Source organism: Oncorhynchus gorbuscha, linkage group LG02 (genome assembly GCF_021184085.1).
Source record: "Oncorhynchus gorbuscha isolate QuinsamMale2020 ecotype Even-year linkage group LG02, OgorEven_v1.0, whole genome shotgun sequence".
NCBI lineage: Eukaryota > Metazoa > Chordata > Actinopteri > Salmoniformes > Salmonidae > Oncorhynchus > Oncorhynchus gorbuscha.
In genome coordinates, this window is record NC_060174.1 from 64908487 (window position 1) to 64928898 (window position 20412).

General features: G+C 44.7%; 1 protein-coding gene across 1 annotated transcript; it reads left to right on the top strand.

The window, feature by feature from the left end:
* The first annotated feature begins 389 nt into the window (after positions 1–389).
* Positions 390–16758, top strand: LOC123993780 (transmembrane protein 47-like). The gene is made up of 3 exons (XM_046296267.1): positions 390–711; positions 5678–5818; positions 15801–16758. The coding sequence occupies exons 1-3, from the start codon at positions 516–518 to the stop codon at positions 15980–15982; spliced, it is 519 nt and encodes a 172-aa protein (XP_046152223.1). The 5' UTR covers positions 390–515; the 3' UTR covers positions 15983–16758.
* Positions 16759–20412: the final 3654 nt, after the last annotated feature.

The following is a 20412-nucleotide window of genomic DNA, read 5'->3' on the forward strand; positions in this document are numbered from 1 at the left end:
CGTCATTGTAAATAAGAATTTGTTCTTAACTGACTTGCCTAGTTAAATAAAGGTTAAATAAATAAATCCAATATACATTATTTACACTGCAAAGTTACCATAAGAGCCAGAACATGTTTCAATGAAAGGACAAATGCAGTTGAATAATGACAAAATCCACTCCAGGGCCAAAGTCCACCCTTGATGTGATTCAATATAACCTAATGTATGTACAGTGTGTAGTGATGGATTGTAGATCGTAGAATAGTTGATCAAATCCATTAGGTTCATTGTGCTCCAGTTAACAGCTAATGCCATATCAATTGACCAGACGGGGGAGCACGGGATCTAAGTAAAGCGCATTGTGCGCACAGACAGACGCGAGGAAGAGAGAGGACTTCAATCAGGGTTTTCATCCCAACTCGCTACAGTCGATTCTGAACTTTCGGATTGAGGGTGCTGGAGGACGCTGTCACCGCTTTTCTTCTCTGCTCTATTTCAACACGCGTGGATCGAAGTAAACTTAATATGAAAACATGTCTGTAAATGAAGTGTACGTTTTCAGACCATTCAAGTTGATTGCTTTACTTTGTGTCTTTCTGGCATTGTGTCTGGACATTGTAGCGTTATTGAGTCCCGCCTGGGTAACCGCAGAGCGGTTTTCTTTGTCGCTATGGGAATCATGCACCGAAAAAGACTCTGGCTGGAGATGCCTTTCCACCCTCAAATCTGGTAAGAAGCTATTTTTTTCCTACTAAAATTCTTCTTACTTTTTCCCAAAAATGAGTTATAATCCTTGACTCCCAAAAATAATGTAGAATTATTTTGGCAGCGAATGACGGGGGACTATCACTATAGGAACCCAAAAATGGGGATATTGGCATTTTTTCATGCTTTCACTCCTGCTCTTAAGGCTCATTATCTATTACAAACTCTATAAAACATGGCCTAGAAATTGGTGCAGTTTTTTCCATTTCACAACCTTGTTGAAGTTCTATAGCATACACATACACTCTATAAGACTGGTCCAGATGGATACAGAATGAATGCGTAAAGCAATCATATTATAGTGAGAGAAATACCTGGAATTGACGGTGAATTTCTACTGTATGTAGGTCATGGATGAAGAGCTCAACGATGGACCAATTGTTAATGTACTGTAATTAGCTTGTTCAACATCGCTCCAGCTCCGTTGATACATGTCTACTGCAACACTTGCTTTCCACTGACAATATTTTGTAGCCTGGTTGCATCTCGGGTAAACTATTCCGCTCTTTGCCACTTGCCACTATTACATTCCACTCATTGCTACTCCTGTCATGAGTGGAATATGTTAGCTAAGAAGACTGGTATCCAGACTAAATATTTTTGCTCCCGCCCTGCCAATCAGTGCGTACCACTTCTGTGAGTGATTATCGTGATACAAGTAGATGTTTAGGTCTATCTGAGGCTATTCTCTTTGAATGTCGCCACAGTTTGTTACGGTTGTAATGTGAAGTTCTCTTTCTCAGCAGAGTGTTGTATTGCTGAACAATTAGTCCCCATGACGTGCCATCTGGGAGCTCCTCTGACCTCTGCAGAGCTTTCTGACTGGGCACAGACGTCAGTTCAACGTCTAGTTTTGATTTAGCCTACATTTGGTTGAGTTATCATTTAACACTAGAAGAAGAAAAACAATCATAATGTCATTGGAGTTAGGTTACATTGATGACTTATTGCAAATCCAATCAGTTGTCATGGTTGATTTAATGTCATCACATCGAGTTTTTGGGTTGAAATGACGTGGAAACCACGTTGATTCAGCCAGTTTTTGCCCATTGGATTGTGATGCAGAGCAGTGTTCCACCTATTGTTGCATTCCTCTGGTGGAGAGGGCAGTCTTGCTCTGGTATCTCTTTTTGAGAGTCTCTTTCCACTCTCACTCTATTTACATGGGGATAGAGGGGCTGTGGTTATGGCCTGAAAGCATCATCATAGATACATTTCACGGTTTGGGGGGGGGTGTTCTCACGCATTCCGACATAGGCCTAAGCCATATATTCAGGGTCAGTGGCAACCCCTCATTCAGGGCAGGTGGTTGGTAATCTTCTCTAGTTGCGCCGTAATTGGCTCAGTGTGCTGTCACTCATGGGGACACTAGTCTCTGCAAAATCTACAAGGAAAGCTTAAAAGTTCAAGCCCCCTTGGATACTGCCGTAGATTTACATTAGAAGTGCCCATCCAAGAAGGATCAAGGTCATTGGCCACATATAAAATAATGTCAAATTAAGTTATATCTTAGCCTTTATTGAACTTATTGTGTCAATATCATACTTGCAAAATCTTGTCAACAGTAGCAAGCTAGACAAGCAGTCACCATCATGAATCACGTCGACAATCTGGCAAATCCTTTTCAATCCTTGTCATATGAAGAGAAAATATAAATAAAATGTATCAGTGCTCATCGGCCATTGGACATAAACATTACCGAACAAGTTGGAAATCACAAATTCAACAATGAGTGGTTTGGAAGGAATCAGTGGCTAACTCTAAGCATTGCAAAGCAATCACTATTTTGCTTCCCCTGCTATTCAGTGAAGCGGGTGTGTGGTCCAAGTTTGGGTTTAAGGGTCTCTTTTCCAAGCTTAAAAGGATAAACATTCACATGCAATACCATGGGTTAGAAAATGTTGAATACATTGGCCATGCTGTCAATCCAGGATGACTACTGAGTCATGTTTAAAACAACTGGAAACTTGGAACTGGGAAATATCAGACTTCGGTGAGTTCAAGACAACTGGGAACTCTGTAAAAAACAGTCTCCGACTGGGAAAATACGTTTTGAACGGTCATCGCTGAAGATCACTGATGTCATGATTCGACCTTGTTGTTTTTCATGTTACCACGGTAACCCTACATGAAACACAGTCGTTATTTTAAGTGCTACTAAAATCCCCTAAGGGAAAAATGAATGGTGGAAAAACGATTTAAACCATTTCCCTATTTGACCTCTAGGTTTTATGGGTATTATGACATCTCCACTGTGGAGCTCTAATGTTGGTCTCTTGGAACATTACTTGCTGCTTCCTTAGTTTCATCCCTCTCCTCTACTGTTTCTCACTAGCTGTTTTGGCTGAGTCTCCCAGCCTAGTAGAATGTGCTGTAAGGGAAAGCCTCAGTGAGGATGCTACTGCCACTGCAGCCAACTTTACTACTGCCTCCAGGCTCTAGCACAGAGCAGAGCGGACACCATAGGGGTCCTGTGATCAGGAGAGGCAGGTTAACCCTGGCGGTCTCCTCTGATAGGACCCTCGATCTCAGTTCAGTGCCCTCCCCTGTGGTGCCCAGCCAGCCACACCCTTTCCACGCTTGATGGTCTGTCTCTGTCAGACTCAAATATGAAAAAACAGTAGGGGAGGTTCTCTTCTGCACTGTTCAACCAATACAGTACATGTGGAAGAGTTAAGATGGAGTGTCACCTGGTTAATATTCCGGGTGGAAACAACTTCAGAGAGCTAGATATTAGATTACGTTATCTAGCGGCAATGGAATCTCCGACAAAGCTAACGCCAACAAAATTGGTATGTGGTGTCTTGCAACTTTGTGGCAAGAACTTCATCTCGAAGACAGACAGGCACTATCTATAGTCATCCGCTATATGTTTCACCGGAGACTGTAAACAAGTGGCATCACAGCCTCTCAAACTTTTCTCCTGAAAACCGGATGTTTCTGTTTTGTAAACAACCCTGCGGAGCGTGCTGTCAGACAAACACCTGTCACATAATGAGCTGCTGTGATAGAGCTCTTTCCCTCTGTTGTTGTGGTGTAATGTGGAGAAGGAGGGGGGGGGGCTGAATGTGAGGTGGTCCCTAAGAGATGACCCTGTCCCTGGGCAGAGAGAGAGAACGCCTGCCTGCCTGGCGGAGCTCATTAGGACCAGGGCGCCTGGGTGCAGGGGCATGGTGGGGTTAACACTACAGGAGACAAAGGAGACAGTGACCTGGGACCTGGGGGCAGAGAAAGACATGACAGAGCGGAGCTCATTAACTGCCTCCAGTGGAGCTTCTCTCTGTTCTCTGAGGCGAGCCAGCCAACCGAGACGCAACAGACCTGCGGGAGAACTTAACAGTCAGCTGGATTTTGGAAGGCTGCATCATGGCTACGTCTGCACAGCCAGAACCTGGACAGAGGAGAGGCAGAGACAGATTGGATGGATGGATGAGATTGAAGAAAAGGTTTTGCACGTGGTCAAGTGAGCATGTTTGAAGAAGCTCTGTGGATCAAGCTCCCTTCACTGTCTAAATGAAAACACTAGAGAGAACGGTGAATGTTGGGGAATTTTAAACTCTTTCTTGACCACAAATACACACACACACGTGTTTTGAGTTGCAACAAGAGCAGGAGGCTATTTGTTTCCTGCTTGTCTCTCATCACTGGTCTGAGTTTATGGGGGATCCATTCAATTCCACCATACAGTCATACACTACATGTTTGGAACATCTCATTCCAAAATCATGGGCATTTATGTGGAGTTGGTCCCCCCTTTGCTACTACAAACGCCTCCACTCTTCTGGGAGGGCTGTCCACTAGATGTTGGAACATTGCTGCGGGGACTTTCTTCCATTTAGCCAAAGAAGCATTAGAGAGGTCGGGCACTGATGTTGGGTGATTAGGCCTGGCTCGCAGTCAGCATTCCAATTCATCTCAAAGGTGTTCGATGGCGTTGAGGTCGGGGCTCTGTGCAGGCCAGTCGAGTTCTTCCACACTGATTTTGACAAACCATTTCTGAATGGACCTCGCTTTGTGCCTGGGGGCATTGTCATGCTGAAACAGGAAAGAGCCTTCCCCAAAATGTTGCCACAAAGTTGGAAGCACAGAATCGTCTCGAATATTATTGTATGCTATAGCGTTAAGAGTTCCCTTCACTGGAACTAAGGGGCCTAGCCCGAACCATGAAAAACAGCCGCAGACCATCCACCAAACTTTACAGTTGGCACTATGTATTGGGGCAGGTAACGTTCTTCTGATGGTTAAGAGTGATTCATCACTCCAGATAAGGCGATTCCACTGCTCCAGAGTCCGATGGTTGCGAGCTTTACACCACTCCAGCCTACGTATGCAATTGTGCAGGGTAAACTTAGGCTTGTGTGCTGCTGCTCTGCCATGGAAACCCATTTCATGAAGCTCCCGACAAACAGTTCTTGTGCTGACCTTGCTTCCAAAGGCAGTTTGGAACTCGGTAGTGAGTGTTGCAGCCGAGGACAGATGATTTTTATGCGCTACGTGCTTCAGCACTCAGCAATCCCGCTCTGTTAGCTTGTGTGGCCTACCACTTCGCGGCTAAACCATTGTTGCTCCGAGACGTTTCCACTTCACAATAACAGCACTTACAGTTGACCATGGCAGCTCTAGCAGGGCAGAAATTTCATGAACTGAGTTGTTGGAAAGGTGGCATCCTATGACGGTGCCACGTTGAAAGTCACTGAGCTCTTCAGGAAGGCCATTCTACTGTCAAAGTGTATCTATGGCGATGGCGGTGTGCTCGACTTTATAAACCTGCCAGCAATGGGTGTGGCTGAAATAGCAGAATCCACTAATTTGAAGGGGTGTCCACATACTTTTGCATACATAGATTGTATTTCACTGAGTGATTAGAACAGGAGTACCCTATGAATCAATGTTGGTGATGGTCATTTGTAACATGTGTCTCCTCCTGCAGACTGGCAGATAGCCACCCTCGTGTTGCTGCTGGCCGGTGCTGCGGTGACTCTGGTGGCCTTCCTGGTGGCCCTCATCTCCCTGTGCCGGGGGACACACAGACAGCACTACCGCACAGTAGCCGTGTTCATGTTTGCTGCAGGTGAGTCCACCAAACTTGAACTATCACAAACCCAACACCATACAGGGTCATACTGCGCCACAACACAATCACATACAAATCAAATCACATTTTAACCATCATATGCTTGGTAAACAACAGGTGTAGACTAACAGTGCAATGCTTACTTACCAGCAATGCAGTTCCCAGCAATGCAGAAATAAAATAGAGATATAATAGAAAAGTAATAACGTAATTATTAAAATAATAATGAATACACAACGAGTAACGATTACTTGGCTACATACACAAGGTACCAGTACTGAGTCTATTTGCAGGTGTACGAGGTAACTGAGGTAGAAATGTACATATAACATGGAATAAAGTGAATAGTCAACAGGATAGATAATAGACAGTAGCAGCAGCGTATGTGATGAGTCAAAAGAAATTAGTGCAAAAAGGGTCAATGCAGATAGTCCCGGTAGCAATTTGATTAATTATTTAAGCAGTCTTATGGCTTGCGGTAGAAGCTGTTTAGGGTCCTGTTGGTTCTAGACTTGGTTCATCGGTACCACTTTCCATAGGGTAGCAGAGAGAACAGTCTATGACTTGGGTGGCTTGAGTCTTTGACCATTTTTAGGGCACCGCCTGGTATAGAGGTTCTGGATGGCAGGGAGCTCGGCCCCAGTGATGAGCTACCCTCTTTAGCGCTTTGCGGTTGGATGCCAAGCAGTTGCCATGCCATGAGGTGATACAGCCAGTCAAGATGCTTTCAGTGGTCCCACTGTAGAACTTTTTGAGGATCTGTGGGCCTATGCCAAATCTTTTCAGCCTCCTGAAGAGGTGTTGTCATGCACTCTTCACGACTGTATTGGTGTGTGTATCCACAAGTCAGGATATGTCCCAGATGCATGCACAGGAGGTGGATAGCTTGATTCTCAGAATATTGAATATAACAAATGGGCAGGCGAAAGGCAGGTGGAGGGCAGGCAGAGGTTGGTGAACCAGGTCAGAGTCAGGCAGGTAGAGGACGGCAGTCAGGCAGTCAGGCTCAGGGTCAGGACAGGCAGAAAGGTCAGAACCAGGAAGACGAGAAGACAAAACCTTGAGGACAGGAGAAACGGGAAACCCGCTGGTAAGACCTGACAAATCAAGTTGAACTGGCAAGAGACAAACAGAAAACGCAGGTTTAAATACACAGGGGATAATGGGGGGGGGGGGCAGTATGTGGACTATGACAGATCCATAGTGATGTGGACACCGAGGAACTTGAAGCTCTCGAACTGCTTCACTACAGCCCCATTGATGTGAATGGGGGCATGCTCGGACCTCCGTTTCCTGTAGTCTACGATCAGCTCTTTTGCCTTACTGACGTTGAGGGAGAGGTTGTTGTCCTGGCACCACAGGTCTCTGACCTCCTCCCTGTAGGCTCCCTCATCGTTGTCCGTGAACAGGCCTACCACCGTCTCGTCGTCGTCAGCAAACTTAATGATGGCGTTGGAATCATGCACAGCCACGCAGTCATGAATGAACAAAGAGTACAGGAGGGGAGTAAGCACGCACCCCTGAGGGGCCCCTGTGTTGAGGTTCAGCTTGGCAGATGTGTTGTCACCTACCCTCACCACCTGGTGGCGGCTCGTCAGGAAGTCCATCATCCAGTTGTAGAGTGAGGTGTTCAGTCTCAGGGTCCTTAGCCTAGTGATGAGCTTGGAGGGGACTATGGTGTTGAACGCTGAGCTGTAGTCAATGAACAGCATTCTCACATAAGCACAACATGGAGATACAGTGTAAATTCTTTCCCCATAATGTATTGGTCTCCATACAGACATAATTCACCATTTGAGGTCATAGTCAAGTTGTTTGCACAAAGCTAAATAGACACTGACTGAGACTGTGAGGGTGGAGAAGGAAAGGGCGGGGGGGGGGGGGGTTGTGGGTGAGAACTCTTTTTTGTGGTGCTTTGAGACCCAGAGAGCAGGCTGATGCGTGCCAAGAAAAAGCAGCCGCAGAATTTGCACAGTTACCAATGAAGAGAGGAATGTATTCCCTCATGGATAATATCCATGAAGAAAGAGATTAATTCTCCCACAGCTCTCTCTGCCCCCACTCTCTGCTCACTCTCTTCCCTCTCTCTGCCCTCTATTTCTCTCTCTCCCCCTCTCAATGGTCTCTCTTTAATTTTCTGCTCTCTCTCTCTTTCCCCCTTTCTCTCTGCTCTCTCCTTTACTAGGCCTCTCCTTCTCAGGCTCAGTCAAAACACAATTAAGAGGCCATGCCGGAATAACAGTGCTGTGGAGCATTTAACTCTTAAAACTAACTTAATTGTTCAAAACAAACTAATTTCACAATACTTTTTTATTTCTCTTCTGTGAACTGTAGCAAATCAACGGCTGCATATTACTACCAATGCATCACCATATAAAGCATCCACAGAGAGGACAAGCACAGTAAGCCATACTGAATAAGGAAGAAATATTAAAACCAACATCGCTTTTTGCTGTTTGTTCTTGTAATGAAAACGTGTGTGTGTGCATTTCTCTGTGTGTGTGTGTGCATGTTTGTATGTGTGAGGTCAGGAATAGAGCAGTGTGCAGTCAGTCAGTCAGTCTTGTGGTTTGAAAACAATGGTGGAGCAGTGACAACAGCCTTTGCCTGGTTTGTACTCAGTCCCACATTCCCCGACATTCCCCAATTTGAAACTTTCTTATTTAACAGACAGGCACCCTGTTATTACATTTATATAGAATGAAAACAAACACCTTTGCTCCCACTCCCTGCACTTTCCCAGGCCTGAACACATACGGTGCATTTGGAAAGTATTCAGACCCCTTCACTTTATCCACATTTTGTTGCGTTACCGCCTTATTCTAACATGGATTAAGTTGTTTTTTCCCCTCATCAATCTGCACACAATACCCCATAATGACATCACAATACCCCATAATGACATCACAATACCCGTAATGACGTCACAATACCCCATAATGACGTCACAATACCCCATAATGACGTCACAATACCCCATAATGACGTCACAATACCCCATAATGACATCACAATACCCCATAATGACATCACAATACCCCATAATGACGTCACAATACCCCATAATGACATCAAAATACCCCATAATGATAAAGCAAAAACAGGTTTTAGACATTTTTGCACATTTATTAAAAATAAAAACGGAAGTATCACACTTACGTAAGTATTCAGACCCTTTGCTCAGTACTTTGTTGAAGCACCTTTGGCAGGGATTACAGCCTCGAGTCTTGATGCTACAAGCTTGGCACACCTGTATTTGGGAATTCCTCCAGCCGTGACGCTTGGCATTCAGGCCAAAGAGTTGAATCTTGGTTTCATCAGACCAGAGACTCTCATGGTCTGAGAGTCCTTATGTGCCAAGCAGGCTGTCATGTGCCTTTTACTGAGGAGTGGCTTCCGTCTGGCCACTCTACCAAAAGGCCTTATTGGTGGAGGGCTGCAGAAATAGTTGTCCTTCTGGAACGTTCTCCCATCTCCACAGAGGAACTCTGATGCTCGGTCAGAGTGACCAGTGCTCAGTTTGGCTGGGCATCCAGCTCTAGGAAGAGTCTTGGTGGTTCCAAACCTGTTCCATTTAAGAATGATGGAGGCCACTGTGTTCTTGGGGACCTTCAATGCTGCAGACATTTTTTGCTTCCCTTCCCCAGATCTGTGCCTCAACACAATCCTGTCTCGGAGCTCTACGGACAATTCCTTCCACCCCATGGCTTGGTTTTTGCACTGACATGCACTGTCACCTGTGGGGCCTGATATAGACAAGTGAGTGCCTTTCCAAAAAATGTCCAATCAATTGAATTTACCACAGGTGGACTGCAATCAAGTTGTAGAAACATCTCAAGGATGATCAATGGAAACAGGATGCACCTGAGCTCAATGTCGGGTCTCATAGCACAGGGTCTGAATACTTATGTAAATAAGGGATTTGTGACCGAACTGCTCGATTTGGTCTTATGTAGAAAAATTTGAATTGGTGTGTTTTACATTGAATAAAAGTAGAGACTCAGAGCAAGAAAAGTGTATATCGTACACTACAGTTGAGGAAAATGGCCTTTGAATGTTTTGGTACACCTACTGGAGAGCTCTTCCTTGTCTACACCCATTCAGCATTGCTCACACCCTCTTCAGCTTTTGCCCCAACCATCTCTTTAAGGGTTGATCCGAGCGTTCTGTCCTAACAACAGCAGTCAAGCAACCAAGCTAACTAGCTAACGTTGGCAAGCTTGCTAGCTACTGCCAGACACAAATGAGAGAACAGCTCACTCTGACCATGTGCTGCTGGCAACAATTAACTTTTTTTTGCCAACGTTTACTGACACCGGCCATATTCAACAGGTGTTGAGCGTTCGTAAATTTGTCAGTTATTCTGTGCTCTGGCACACTCAGACGAGAGTGCTCTGAAATCAGAGTAGGTAGCCAGTGCGAATTTCCCAGCTATGTCTAACAACAGCTGTCGCAGTGGCATCATGAACATTCTATTGAAATGGATACTTGCACAGTGGAGTATTTTGTTAAGACATGTAGGTAGCTAGCTAGCTAATCAATGAACCATAATCTCAACTCATGACGTTACTACCCTCAATTAATCTGCAGGTAGCTAACTAATCAGGTTTAATATTAGCTAGCTAATATTAGGCTATAACTAGCAAAGAAAATGGCTCTGAGATACGAATAATATTGCTACACAGATCTTACACATAACGTTAACTTAACATTAGCTAGCTAGCGAGCCAACCGGCTAACATTAGCTAGCTAGCTAACAGTACACTTTAACTTGAAATGAAAATGACTTTCTGACAAAACTAGAAACGTGTAATATCTGAAAATGTAGCTAGCTAGACTATCTTACCCATATACATGGTTGGACACTTCTCCCTCTCTGTCACGGAAGCCATGTTTGCCCTTAGTTTGAAGATGTAATCCGGAGACAGGTGTTTTCTCCATCTCCTTAGCTATCATAATCTAATTCCACTGATTTCAAAACTCGTCCTCCAGAAAGTGGTGAGCAACACTTATGCAGTTTTACTACGCAATATATATATATCTTTTAAAGCAGCGTTAGACAGGATTACCTCCACATTCTTACCAGCTCAAATAGACAGAAGCGTGCCACATGGCAGACCAATCCAAACTCATCCAAACTCATCTCTTGGCATGTCCAGCCCACTCATTATCTCAGTCAATCATTGCTAGCGGGAAGGTTGCTGACCTTTTCTGTGGCTAAACCAACTAGGCTTGGCATACAAGTTTGTTATTAAGGCACATGAAAGTTCACATGTTCCAGAAGGCATTTCTGCCAAAAAAACGCATTTTGATTAAAAAAAAACAAGTTTACGTTTAAATGGCTCTCCTGTGAAGTAGTGACCCGCAACATACTCCTAGTTTCACTTTGTCATTATGGGTTATTGTGTGTAATATATATATATATATATTTTTTTTCACCTTTATTTAACCAGGTAGGCTATTTGAGAACAAGTTCTCATTTGTAACTGCAAACTGGCCAAGATAAAGCATAGCAGTTCGACACATACAACAACACAGAGTTACACATGGAATAAACAAAACATACATTCAATAATACAGTAGAAAAAAAGAAAACAAAAAGTCTATATACAGTGAGTGCAAATGAGGTAAGATAACAGAGTTAAGCCAATAAATAGGCCATGGTGGTGAAGTAATTACAATATAGCAATTAAACACTGGAATGGTAGATGTGCAGAAGATGAATGTGCAAGTAGAGATATTGGGGTGCAATGGAGCAAGATAAATAAATAAATACAGTATGGGGATGAGGTAGTTGGATGTGCTGTTTACAGATGGGCTATGTACAGGTGCAGTGATCTGTGAGCTTCTCAGACAGCTGATGCTTAAAGCTAGTGAGGGAGATATGAGTCTCCAGCTTCAGTGATTTTTGCAGTTTGTTCCAGTCATTGGCAGCAGAGAACTGGGAGGAAAGGCGGCCAAAGGAGGAATTGGCTTTTGGGGTGACCAGTGAGATATTCCTGCTGGAGCGCGTGCTACGAGTGGGTGCTGCTATGGTGACCAGCGAGCTGAGATAAGGCGGGGCTTTACCTAGCAGAGACTTGTAAATGACCTGGAGCCAGTGGGTTTGGCGATGAGTATGAAGCGAGGGCCAGCCAACAAGAGTGTACAGGTCGCAGTGGTGGGTAATATATGGGGCTTTGGTGACAAAACGGATGGCACTGTGACAGACTGCATCCAATTTGTTGAGTAGAGTGTTGGAGGCTATTTTATAAATGACATCGCCAGAGTCGAGGATCGGTAGGATTGTCCATTTTGCGAGGGTATGTTTGACAGCATGAGTGAAGGATACTTTGTTTTGCGAAATAGGAAGCCGATTCTAGATTTCATTTTGGATTGGAGATGGTTAATGTGAGTCTGGAAGGAGAGTTTACAGTCTAATCAGACACCTAGGTATGGTGTGAAATAATAATGTAGAACAAGGCTCTAACGTAACAAAATGTAGGTAAAAGTGAATGGGTCTGAATACTTTCCAAATGCATTGTATCTTTCTGCTTGGAAATATTCTGCTTGAAGTCCATTGAGAGACAGGTGTCAGGATGTATACAAGCAACCATTGGTTTCATCAACTAGTTACTTAGCCAGTTGCTCCTACAAAAAGCCAAAACAGCCTAGAAGTCTCCTATACTGTAGCACCAGAATGTGGAGGGATAGATTGTGGTAGATGTCTGAGGCTTTCGCCATTTGTCATTTGCTGAGAAATGTGGGAGATGCAGTGTTTTCTTTCCCTCTCTGTAATTGCTTTCAGGCCTGTTAAGGATAAAGGTCTCCTTATGCAGGAGAGCCTTCAGTCACAGGATGGAGGGGGCAAGGGGGCTGTGTAAATGCCCCCAGTCAGAGAGAAAGGCTGAGAGTCATTGTTGTGCCTGTCTGCTGGCCAGAAGTACGGCCCCAGCCCAGCCGCCTTAGCCTGGCCTCTGTGAACAGTCACGTTCCTGAGCTTATGTCTCAAGTCTCTTCACCTCTTCTACTCCAGGTGGAGTCTCAGTAAATTTCACAATGTCCCCTCTATGCGTCAGTCGACATATATGCACACTCACACGTGCGCGTGCGCGCACACACACACACACACACACACACACACACACACACACACACACACACACACACACACACACACACACACACACACACACACACACACACACACACACACAGGTTTTAATAGGGAAAAGGAACAGTAGTTTAACTTTATGTCTAGAGAGCCCACCGTGTGGTATTTCCTCTCCCCCTCTTTCAACTTGACGCCTTACTGTTTGACCATAAAAGTAGGAGGAAGCCTCACCACACATACGTGAGTACACACACACAGACGGACCAACACTCACTCTGATTCATTGCCCAACACAGTGACTGCTTTCCTGCTCTTAAATACATTCATTAGGAATGTGTTGACTCGGAATGCGATGTGACGGATGAGGTTACACAATGTGAATCCTAAAGTTAATAGTTATGTCTGCGTTGGTCTTCTAACAAAGTTCAATCGACTGACATTGGTGACTATGAACAGGACACTCGCGGATGTGTGTGTGCAGTCGAACAACTGTGTGGCAACGAGTGCGTCAAACCTTTCTTACTCCACATACAAAGTACACAGAGAGATGGTAACACGGCATACACACAATGAAAGTTCTGTCGCTATAGAGATATTTTAGTGTGACCCAATGTGTTTTCTATTCTAAGCTCTGCCACCACAGTTCCGACCACAGTCCAGTGGAACACAACGTCACAGGTTATAAAAGCACACTTTTTACTTTTCTTTGGAAGTTCAGGGTTATAGGCTTTGGCCACTTGACAGTATAAGCCCACAACGAGTTTGAATTATAATAGGCTTTTACTTACAGACTTCAGTTCAGTTCAGAATTGTTCAATACAATAATCCTATATTTAGGCTGTGGTCAGTAAAGGCTAGTGAAGCTCTGACACAACCATATGGTAGAGTGTTTCTCAGTGGCAACCTAAGGAGGAAGCATTAGAACTTCATTAGAGAACCAGAGATTGGATACAGGATGCAGTAGTATGTTTGTTTACTGTGTAGTGGAGCATGGGCGGGTGGGTTTGTTGTTGGCTGCTGGTTGCAGTAATTAGCAGCTGTTGGGTCTCTGAAGGAGGGGCACAGAGAGTGTGAGGGGAACCCAGGAGGAGGAACAGGGTTTGTAGAGTGTAGAGGACATTGAGGGGAGGGGGTGTGATTGGACCCCCTGGGTAGCGGCTGGTTGGGGGTATCTATCACCCCTCTCCGAGCCTGGCTGTTGTCCCAACTCTGACTCGCACGTGGCTCCAGTTTCCCATCAGCATTCTTGGCATCACTAGCTCTCTACCTGCACACAGGTAGTCATTCATTCATACAGCAAGGCTAGCTGGTTCCCTTTTACCAGAATACATCTCAAATAGTAGGGCCCTATAAAATTTGTTTTTATCAAATTAAATCAAATTCAATTGTATTTGTCATATGCGTCGAATACAACAGGTGTAGACCTTATAGTGAAATGCTTACTTACAAGTCCTTAACCAACAATGCAGTTTTAAGAAAAATGCCTAAAAAAATAAGAAATAAAGTAACAAATAATTAAAGAGTAGAAGTAAAATAACAAAAGCGAGGCTACATACAGGGGGTACGTGTACAGGGTTAATGTGCGGGGGCACTGGTCAGCTGGTGTAATTGAGGTGATATTGCATAGATAATAACACAGAAGCAGCAGCGTAAAAGAGGGGAGGGACAATGCAACTAGTCTGGGTAGCCATTTGTTTAGATGTTCAGGAGTCTTATGGCTTGGGGGTAGAAGCTGTTTAGAAGCCTCTTGGACCTAGACTTGGCGCTCCGGTACCGCATGCCGTGCGGTAGCAGAGAGAACAGTCTATGACAAGGGTGGCTGGAGTCTTTAACAATTTTTTGGGCCTTCCTCTGACACCGCCTGGTATAGAGGTCCTGGATGGCAGGAAGCTTGGTCCCAGTGATGTACTGGGTCGTACGCACTACCCTCTGTAGTGGCTTGCGGTCGGAGGCAAAGCAGCTGCCATACCAGGCAGTGATGCAACCAGTCAGGATGCTCTCGATGGTGCAACTGTAGAACCTTTTGAGGATCTGAGGACCCATGCCAAATATTTTCAGTCTCCTGACGGGGAATAGGTTTTGTCGTGCCCTCTTCACGACTGTCTTGGTGTGCTTTGACCATGTTAGTTTGATGGTGATGATGATGATATTACAATTTGTTTTGGTATAAAAACACCACAATTGGGTGTTCTATGTCCACAAAAATGCTTAAACCACATCAGAAGACCACTTTTGAGGTCTGGAAAAAATTGAAGAAATGTTGATTTTGGGGTGTAGTTACCCTTTAATGCCAATGTGCACCAGTAAGAGACTGTTGTTACTTTAGTGGTGTTTCTGTAGCACTCATGTGATTGCAGAGTTTGCAAAACAAATGGTCACTGGATTTATGCAAATAATCTTGATATCATTCTGCCAGGTAGGCATAGGCTACTTTGTAGTTAACATTTCATTGAGAAGGTTTTTGTGAATGCCTTTCCATCTTCCAGAAGACAGTTGTCATTACATTAGCGTCATCGCTAACGGCTACACAAAGTGGTAGACAAACACGCACTCACTGGCAGGGGCATTCTTGTGTCATTGCCTCTTCATAAAGTTGAAGGAAAATATAACTCATTGATGCATGTTTTTCATGTCTTATGATAATCATGGGCATATTAAGGAATGTTGTAATAATTTCAATAGTTGATTTCCTACTTCCCTAAAAAAAATCTATATTGTTGAATTCCGTTTTAGTGTCTGTATTCCGTGATTCCGTTGGCATCGTGGATTTTATTAGGGCCCTAAATTAGTGTACAGAGATAGAAGACACGTTGTCTAACTATAAAATGTTCACATGTTTATATCTTTCTGTGAATTTATTATCTAGATTTTTTCCCTTTCTTTCAGTGGTCCTTCAGGCCTGTGCACTAGTCCTCTACCCAATCAAGTTCATTGATGGGACCGTCCTGCAGACCTACCATGAGTTCAACTGGGGCTACGGATTGGGCTGGGGAGCCACCATCTTCATGCTAGGGGGAGGCATCCTCTTCTGCCTCCGGACGGACATGTACGAAGACGCTATGTACTGAGCCCTCATCTCTCTCCTTCTCCTACTCTCTCTATCTCTCTCTTGCTCTTTCTGTCACACACACACGCACGCACGCACACACACACAAATAAATATTCACACCCATACTCTGGTACAACAACACACACACACACACACAAATAAATATTCACACCCATACTCTGGTACAACAACACATACGCACGCACACGCGCACACGCACACACACACAAATAAATATTCACACCCATACTCTGGTACAACAACACATACGCACGCACACACACAAATAAATATTCACACCCATACTCTGGTACAACAACACACACACACACACACACACACAAATAAATATTCACACCCATACTCTGGTACAACAACACATACGCACGCACACGCGCACACGCACACACACACAAATAAATATTCACACCCATACTCTGGTACAACAACACATACGCACGCACACACACAAATAAATATTCACACCCATACTCTGGTACAACAACACACACACACACACACACACACACACACACACACACACACACACACACACACACACACACACACACACACACACACACACACACACACACACACACACACAAATAAATATTCACACCCATACTCTGGTACAACAACACACAGACACACAAATAAATATTCACACCCATACTCTGGTACAACAACACACACACACACACACACACACACACACACACACACACACACACACACACACACACACACACACACACACACACACACACACACACACACACACACACACACACACACACACACACACACACACACACACAAATATTCACACCCATACTCTGGTGCAACAACACACACACACACACACACACACACAAATAAGTATTCACACCCATACTCTGGTACAACAACACACACACACACACACACAAATAAATATTCACACCCATACTCTGGTACAACAACACACACACACAAATAAATATTCAGACCCATACTCTGGTACAACAACACACACAACACACACAAATAATTATTCACACCCATACTCTGGTACAACAACACACACGCATAAACATACACACACATGCACACACACAGCCTTCCTCTGCCAACATAGACACCTACATATATCTCACAGACACCACTCCACGCTGTTATTTATAGACAGAGTGTGAGGACCTGTTCTAAGACAGGGCTCCTGGCTCTGGCTGATCATCAGGAGAGATGAAGTGGGAGGAACAGCTGTGTGGAGAGAGTGTCTGTTTGTCCTCAGTGGGCTCCCAGAGACCCCCACCACAGTCAGACAGATGGCGAAGCTGTTAAAGCACAGAGATGGTTTTGGACAGAGATGGGCCACTCGACCTATGAACTTTTCTACAGCACATCCCATGGATCTCCATTCGTAGAGGAACAAGAAAGATGATCTGAGCCCTCCGCTCTGAGCTGAGGTGTTTATATAAGGGATTGGTATACATTCCGTTTATTGGGTGTATTTTTTTTGTTTAGAATTTCACGGTGACAAATCAAATTAGGGATGTATTGATGTTATCATTTATCTTGCTATCCCATCTCCCACAGGAAGATATATTTGATGTATTGCTGTTTCTGAACACTGATAACTTAACATGGGGTCAGAGGTGAGTCCCCAGCTACGTGTCTCCATAGCTGAAACATAGCTGGTTTTGCCAGCCAGCGCCTTACATTTGAAGTGTAAAATAAACAGTACTGTTATATATGCGAAAATGAACATGTGTTTCTCATTTGTTCTGAATTAATACAGCAGTCTTCAGCTTTTGCATAGCGCTGGCTCTGGGTTATGTCAACTGAGCATTTACAAATTGAATTGGAGGTCTTTCTCCAGTCTTTGGGTCTGTTCACGTCTTTCCATAATGAAGAACACAAAACATTTGAACAACATACACAACAGAGGGTCTTTGAAGAGTCGCACACATTTAGTTTGTCGAGTAGAATCTGTCTAACACCCCTACCATAAGACCTCGGGCCCAGAAATAGCCAATCAAAGCCATGGCAGGAATGTACCACTGAGCAGGGGAGGAGGGGGGTAAATGATAGGTGCCGTGCTTTGGAGGAAATGGCATGGCAGGGAGCCATTTGCTAAATTTCTTACTGTACCATTCTCTCACGTCCCAGGACACAAGGGCCTCGCAGGCCAGAATGAAACAGCCGCAGCAACCCAATTATAGTTGCCATTACCAGTGTGGCTGCTTGTGGATCTACGGCTAAATGGGTCGTGGGAATGAGACTCCTGGGCTGGAGCGTAATGAGGTTCGGAGGTATTGGCTGGCAGGATATTGATGGTCTCTCAGGGCTTTACCAGACTCTAATAGTGCTACATCCTGTCCACTAGATGAAAGTGGGGCCAAACACCAGAGGCAAAATAATTCAGGACCTCCCATGTATTACACGCTTATGGTGCCATTAGCTATTTTGTCAGCTCTCCTCGTAATGGGTACGTAACTATCAACCACGTCCAAAGGCTGTGCCATTCATTTCACATGTGGAATATTCATTTGACAGGCTATGGGTAAACATATGGGCATAACGATACATTCAAGTCAAAGTCATTCTCCTAGAGTCAGTCCACCCTTTCCCACAATGCATTCCTTTGCACACCTGTAACTCCCTTTCCATACACCCCCCCCCGTAATCAAGTTGTCGTTTCAGGGGCTGTTGTAAATGACTTGTTTATTAGCTCCTCAAAACAAACCATCAGCGGTCTTGTTCCCCCTCTGTGACTCCGGACTGTTTCCCCTGCAGGCTGTGTTTTTAAGACAGAGAGGAGGGAACGCACTGACTGGGATGTTGTTTCAGTTGAGCCCATCTCATCTGGTTTCAATCCCATGGATACTGAGGACTGTGATCAAATTAGCCTTGATATACATGTTTTTTTTCAAGAAACCAAAAAAACGATGTTGGCATACCCAGCGAGGGAGGTCTTGAGCCTCTCTCCCTTTTTGTCATGCTCTCAGTAATGAGACTCATGTTGTGTCTGCGGGCCCCAGCAGGGTTGCTATGTAACTGTGTGACTGTGTGTTCAGCAACGCAGGACCCAGAGGAGGTGTCCAGGCACGCCAGTGCTCAGCTGTTCCTCCCGAACCACTGACTCTCAGGTGTCAGGTGGAGAGTCTGACCGCCTGGTGCCTGTCCTCCCTGGTGCTGCTTGCCCACTCCTCTATCCCTGCCCAGCAGAGCGCACACTGCAGCAGCTGGGGCTCTCTGCCTGGACTAGGGAGATTCTCAACACCATCTAACTTCAAGCTGTTTTGTATTTTAGCTGCACCAGTGAGAAAAGGGCCCCATGTTATTGTGCGTGGGTGCTCTTGTAAAACACTTCTGCCACGGTGTCGGCCTCTTGTCCCCAAGCTGTCAGCAGCTTCTCACAGGAGTCTGGAGGGCGTTAGGTCAAAATGGATGCTTAGCTTCTCTGATCGTTTACTGGAGTGTCTGTGCTAGGGTCAAAGTTGATCATTTTCTTATTTTAGAAATGACGTTCCAAAAATCCATGGACTGCAGCTTGTTGGTTAGTGGTGTGTGGAGAATTGGGTACGTATACTTTACATAGGGGGGAGCTTCTATAGAATGACAGGTGTGCAGCTGTGTTATGCCAAGGGCGTATCCTAGGCTGTAACAGGAGGAGTCTAATCTGTGGCTCATGTCATGATGCACTGACATGTGGAGTTTGGTGACAAAGGAGTACCACTTATTTATTTCATCATGCATACATGCACTTATTAACACACAGTAAAAGTTTGCACAGACACTTGTTATTTAAAGTGAGAGAAAAAAAATCAACAATCAACTTTATGGAGCTAAAGAATCATGTTCGCTGCCACAATTGTTTTGTTTACTTTTACAATCCCTTACAATCATTATGGAAGAGCATCCGACAGCATTGAGGTCATTGGAGAATTTAGTCTGACCACACCTGCACTATAAACATGTCTCCCTCTCGCCTCCTAGTGGACAAACCTAACACTGAGCTACTGTTGGGAAAAGGCCTCACTTGCCTGCTGAAGGAAGTGTTTGTGATGATGTGTGGTTGTTTGTAGATGCTGTCTCCTCGGTAGGGCCTTTTGTCTTGAGGGTGTCTCCTCTTGGGCAGGATGTTTCTACAGCTGCAGCTACAGGTCCTGCTGCGCACCTCTGAAGGTGTGGAAGGTGACACCATGCAGGCTCCACAGTCAGCACCTCCTGACGAGTCCTGACACCAGCACACCTGGCCCTTCTCTCCCCTCCCCCTTCCTCCCCCTCCCCAGACTTACACCAGCTCAGCTCTAAGTCAACATTCACACTGCTAAATAAACAAAGTAGGAAATAGTATCCCAGGACTACAACAAAACCAGTTAGAAGTGCAACTGGTTGGAAAAACAGATGTAATTGCCCATATGCTCAATAATAATAATAATATCATGTCCAGACATAAAA

Bases quoted from the DNA above. Each gene is read 5' to 3' on its own strand.
- LOC123993780 (XM_046296267.1), top strand. From the start codon at position 516: ATGTCTGTAAATGAAGTGTACGTTTTCAGACCATTCAAGTTGATTGCT. The intron at 712-5,677 runs GTAAGAAGCTAT...CTCCTCCTGCAG, and splicing joins CCTTTCCACCCTCAAATCTG to ACTGGCAGATAGCCACCCTC. The intron at 5,819-15,800 runs GTGAGTCCACCA...CCTTTCTTTCAG, and splicing joins CGTGTTCATGTTTGCTGCAG to TGGTCCTTCAGGCCTGTGCA.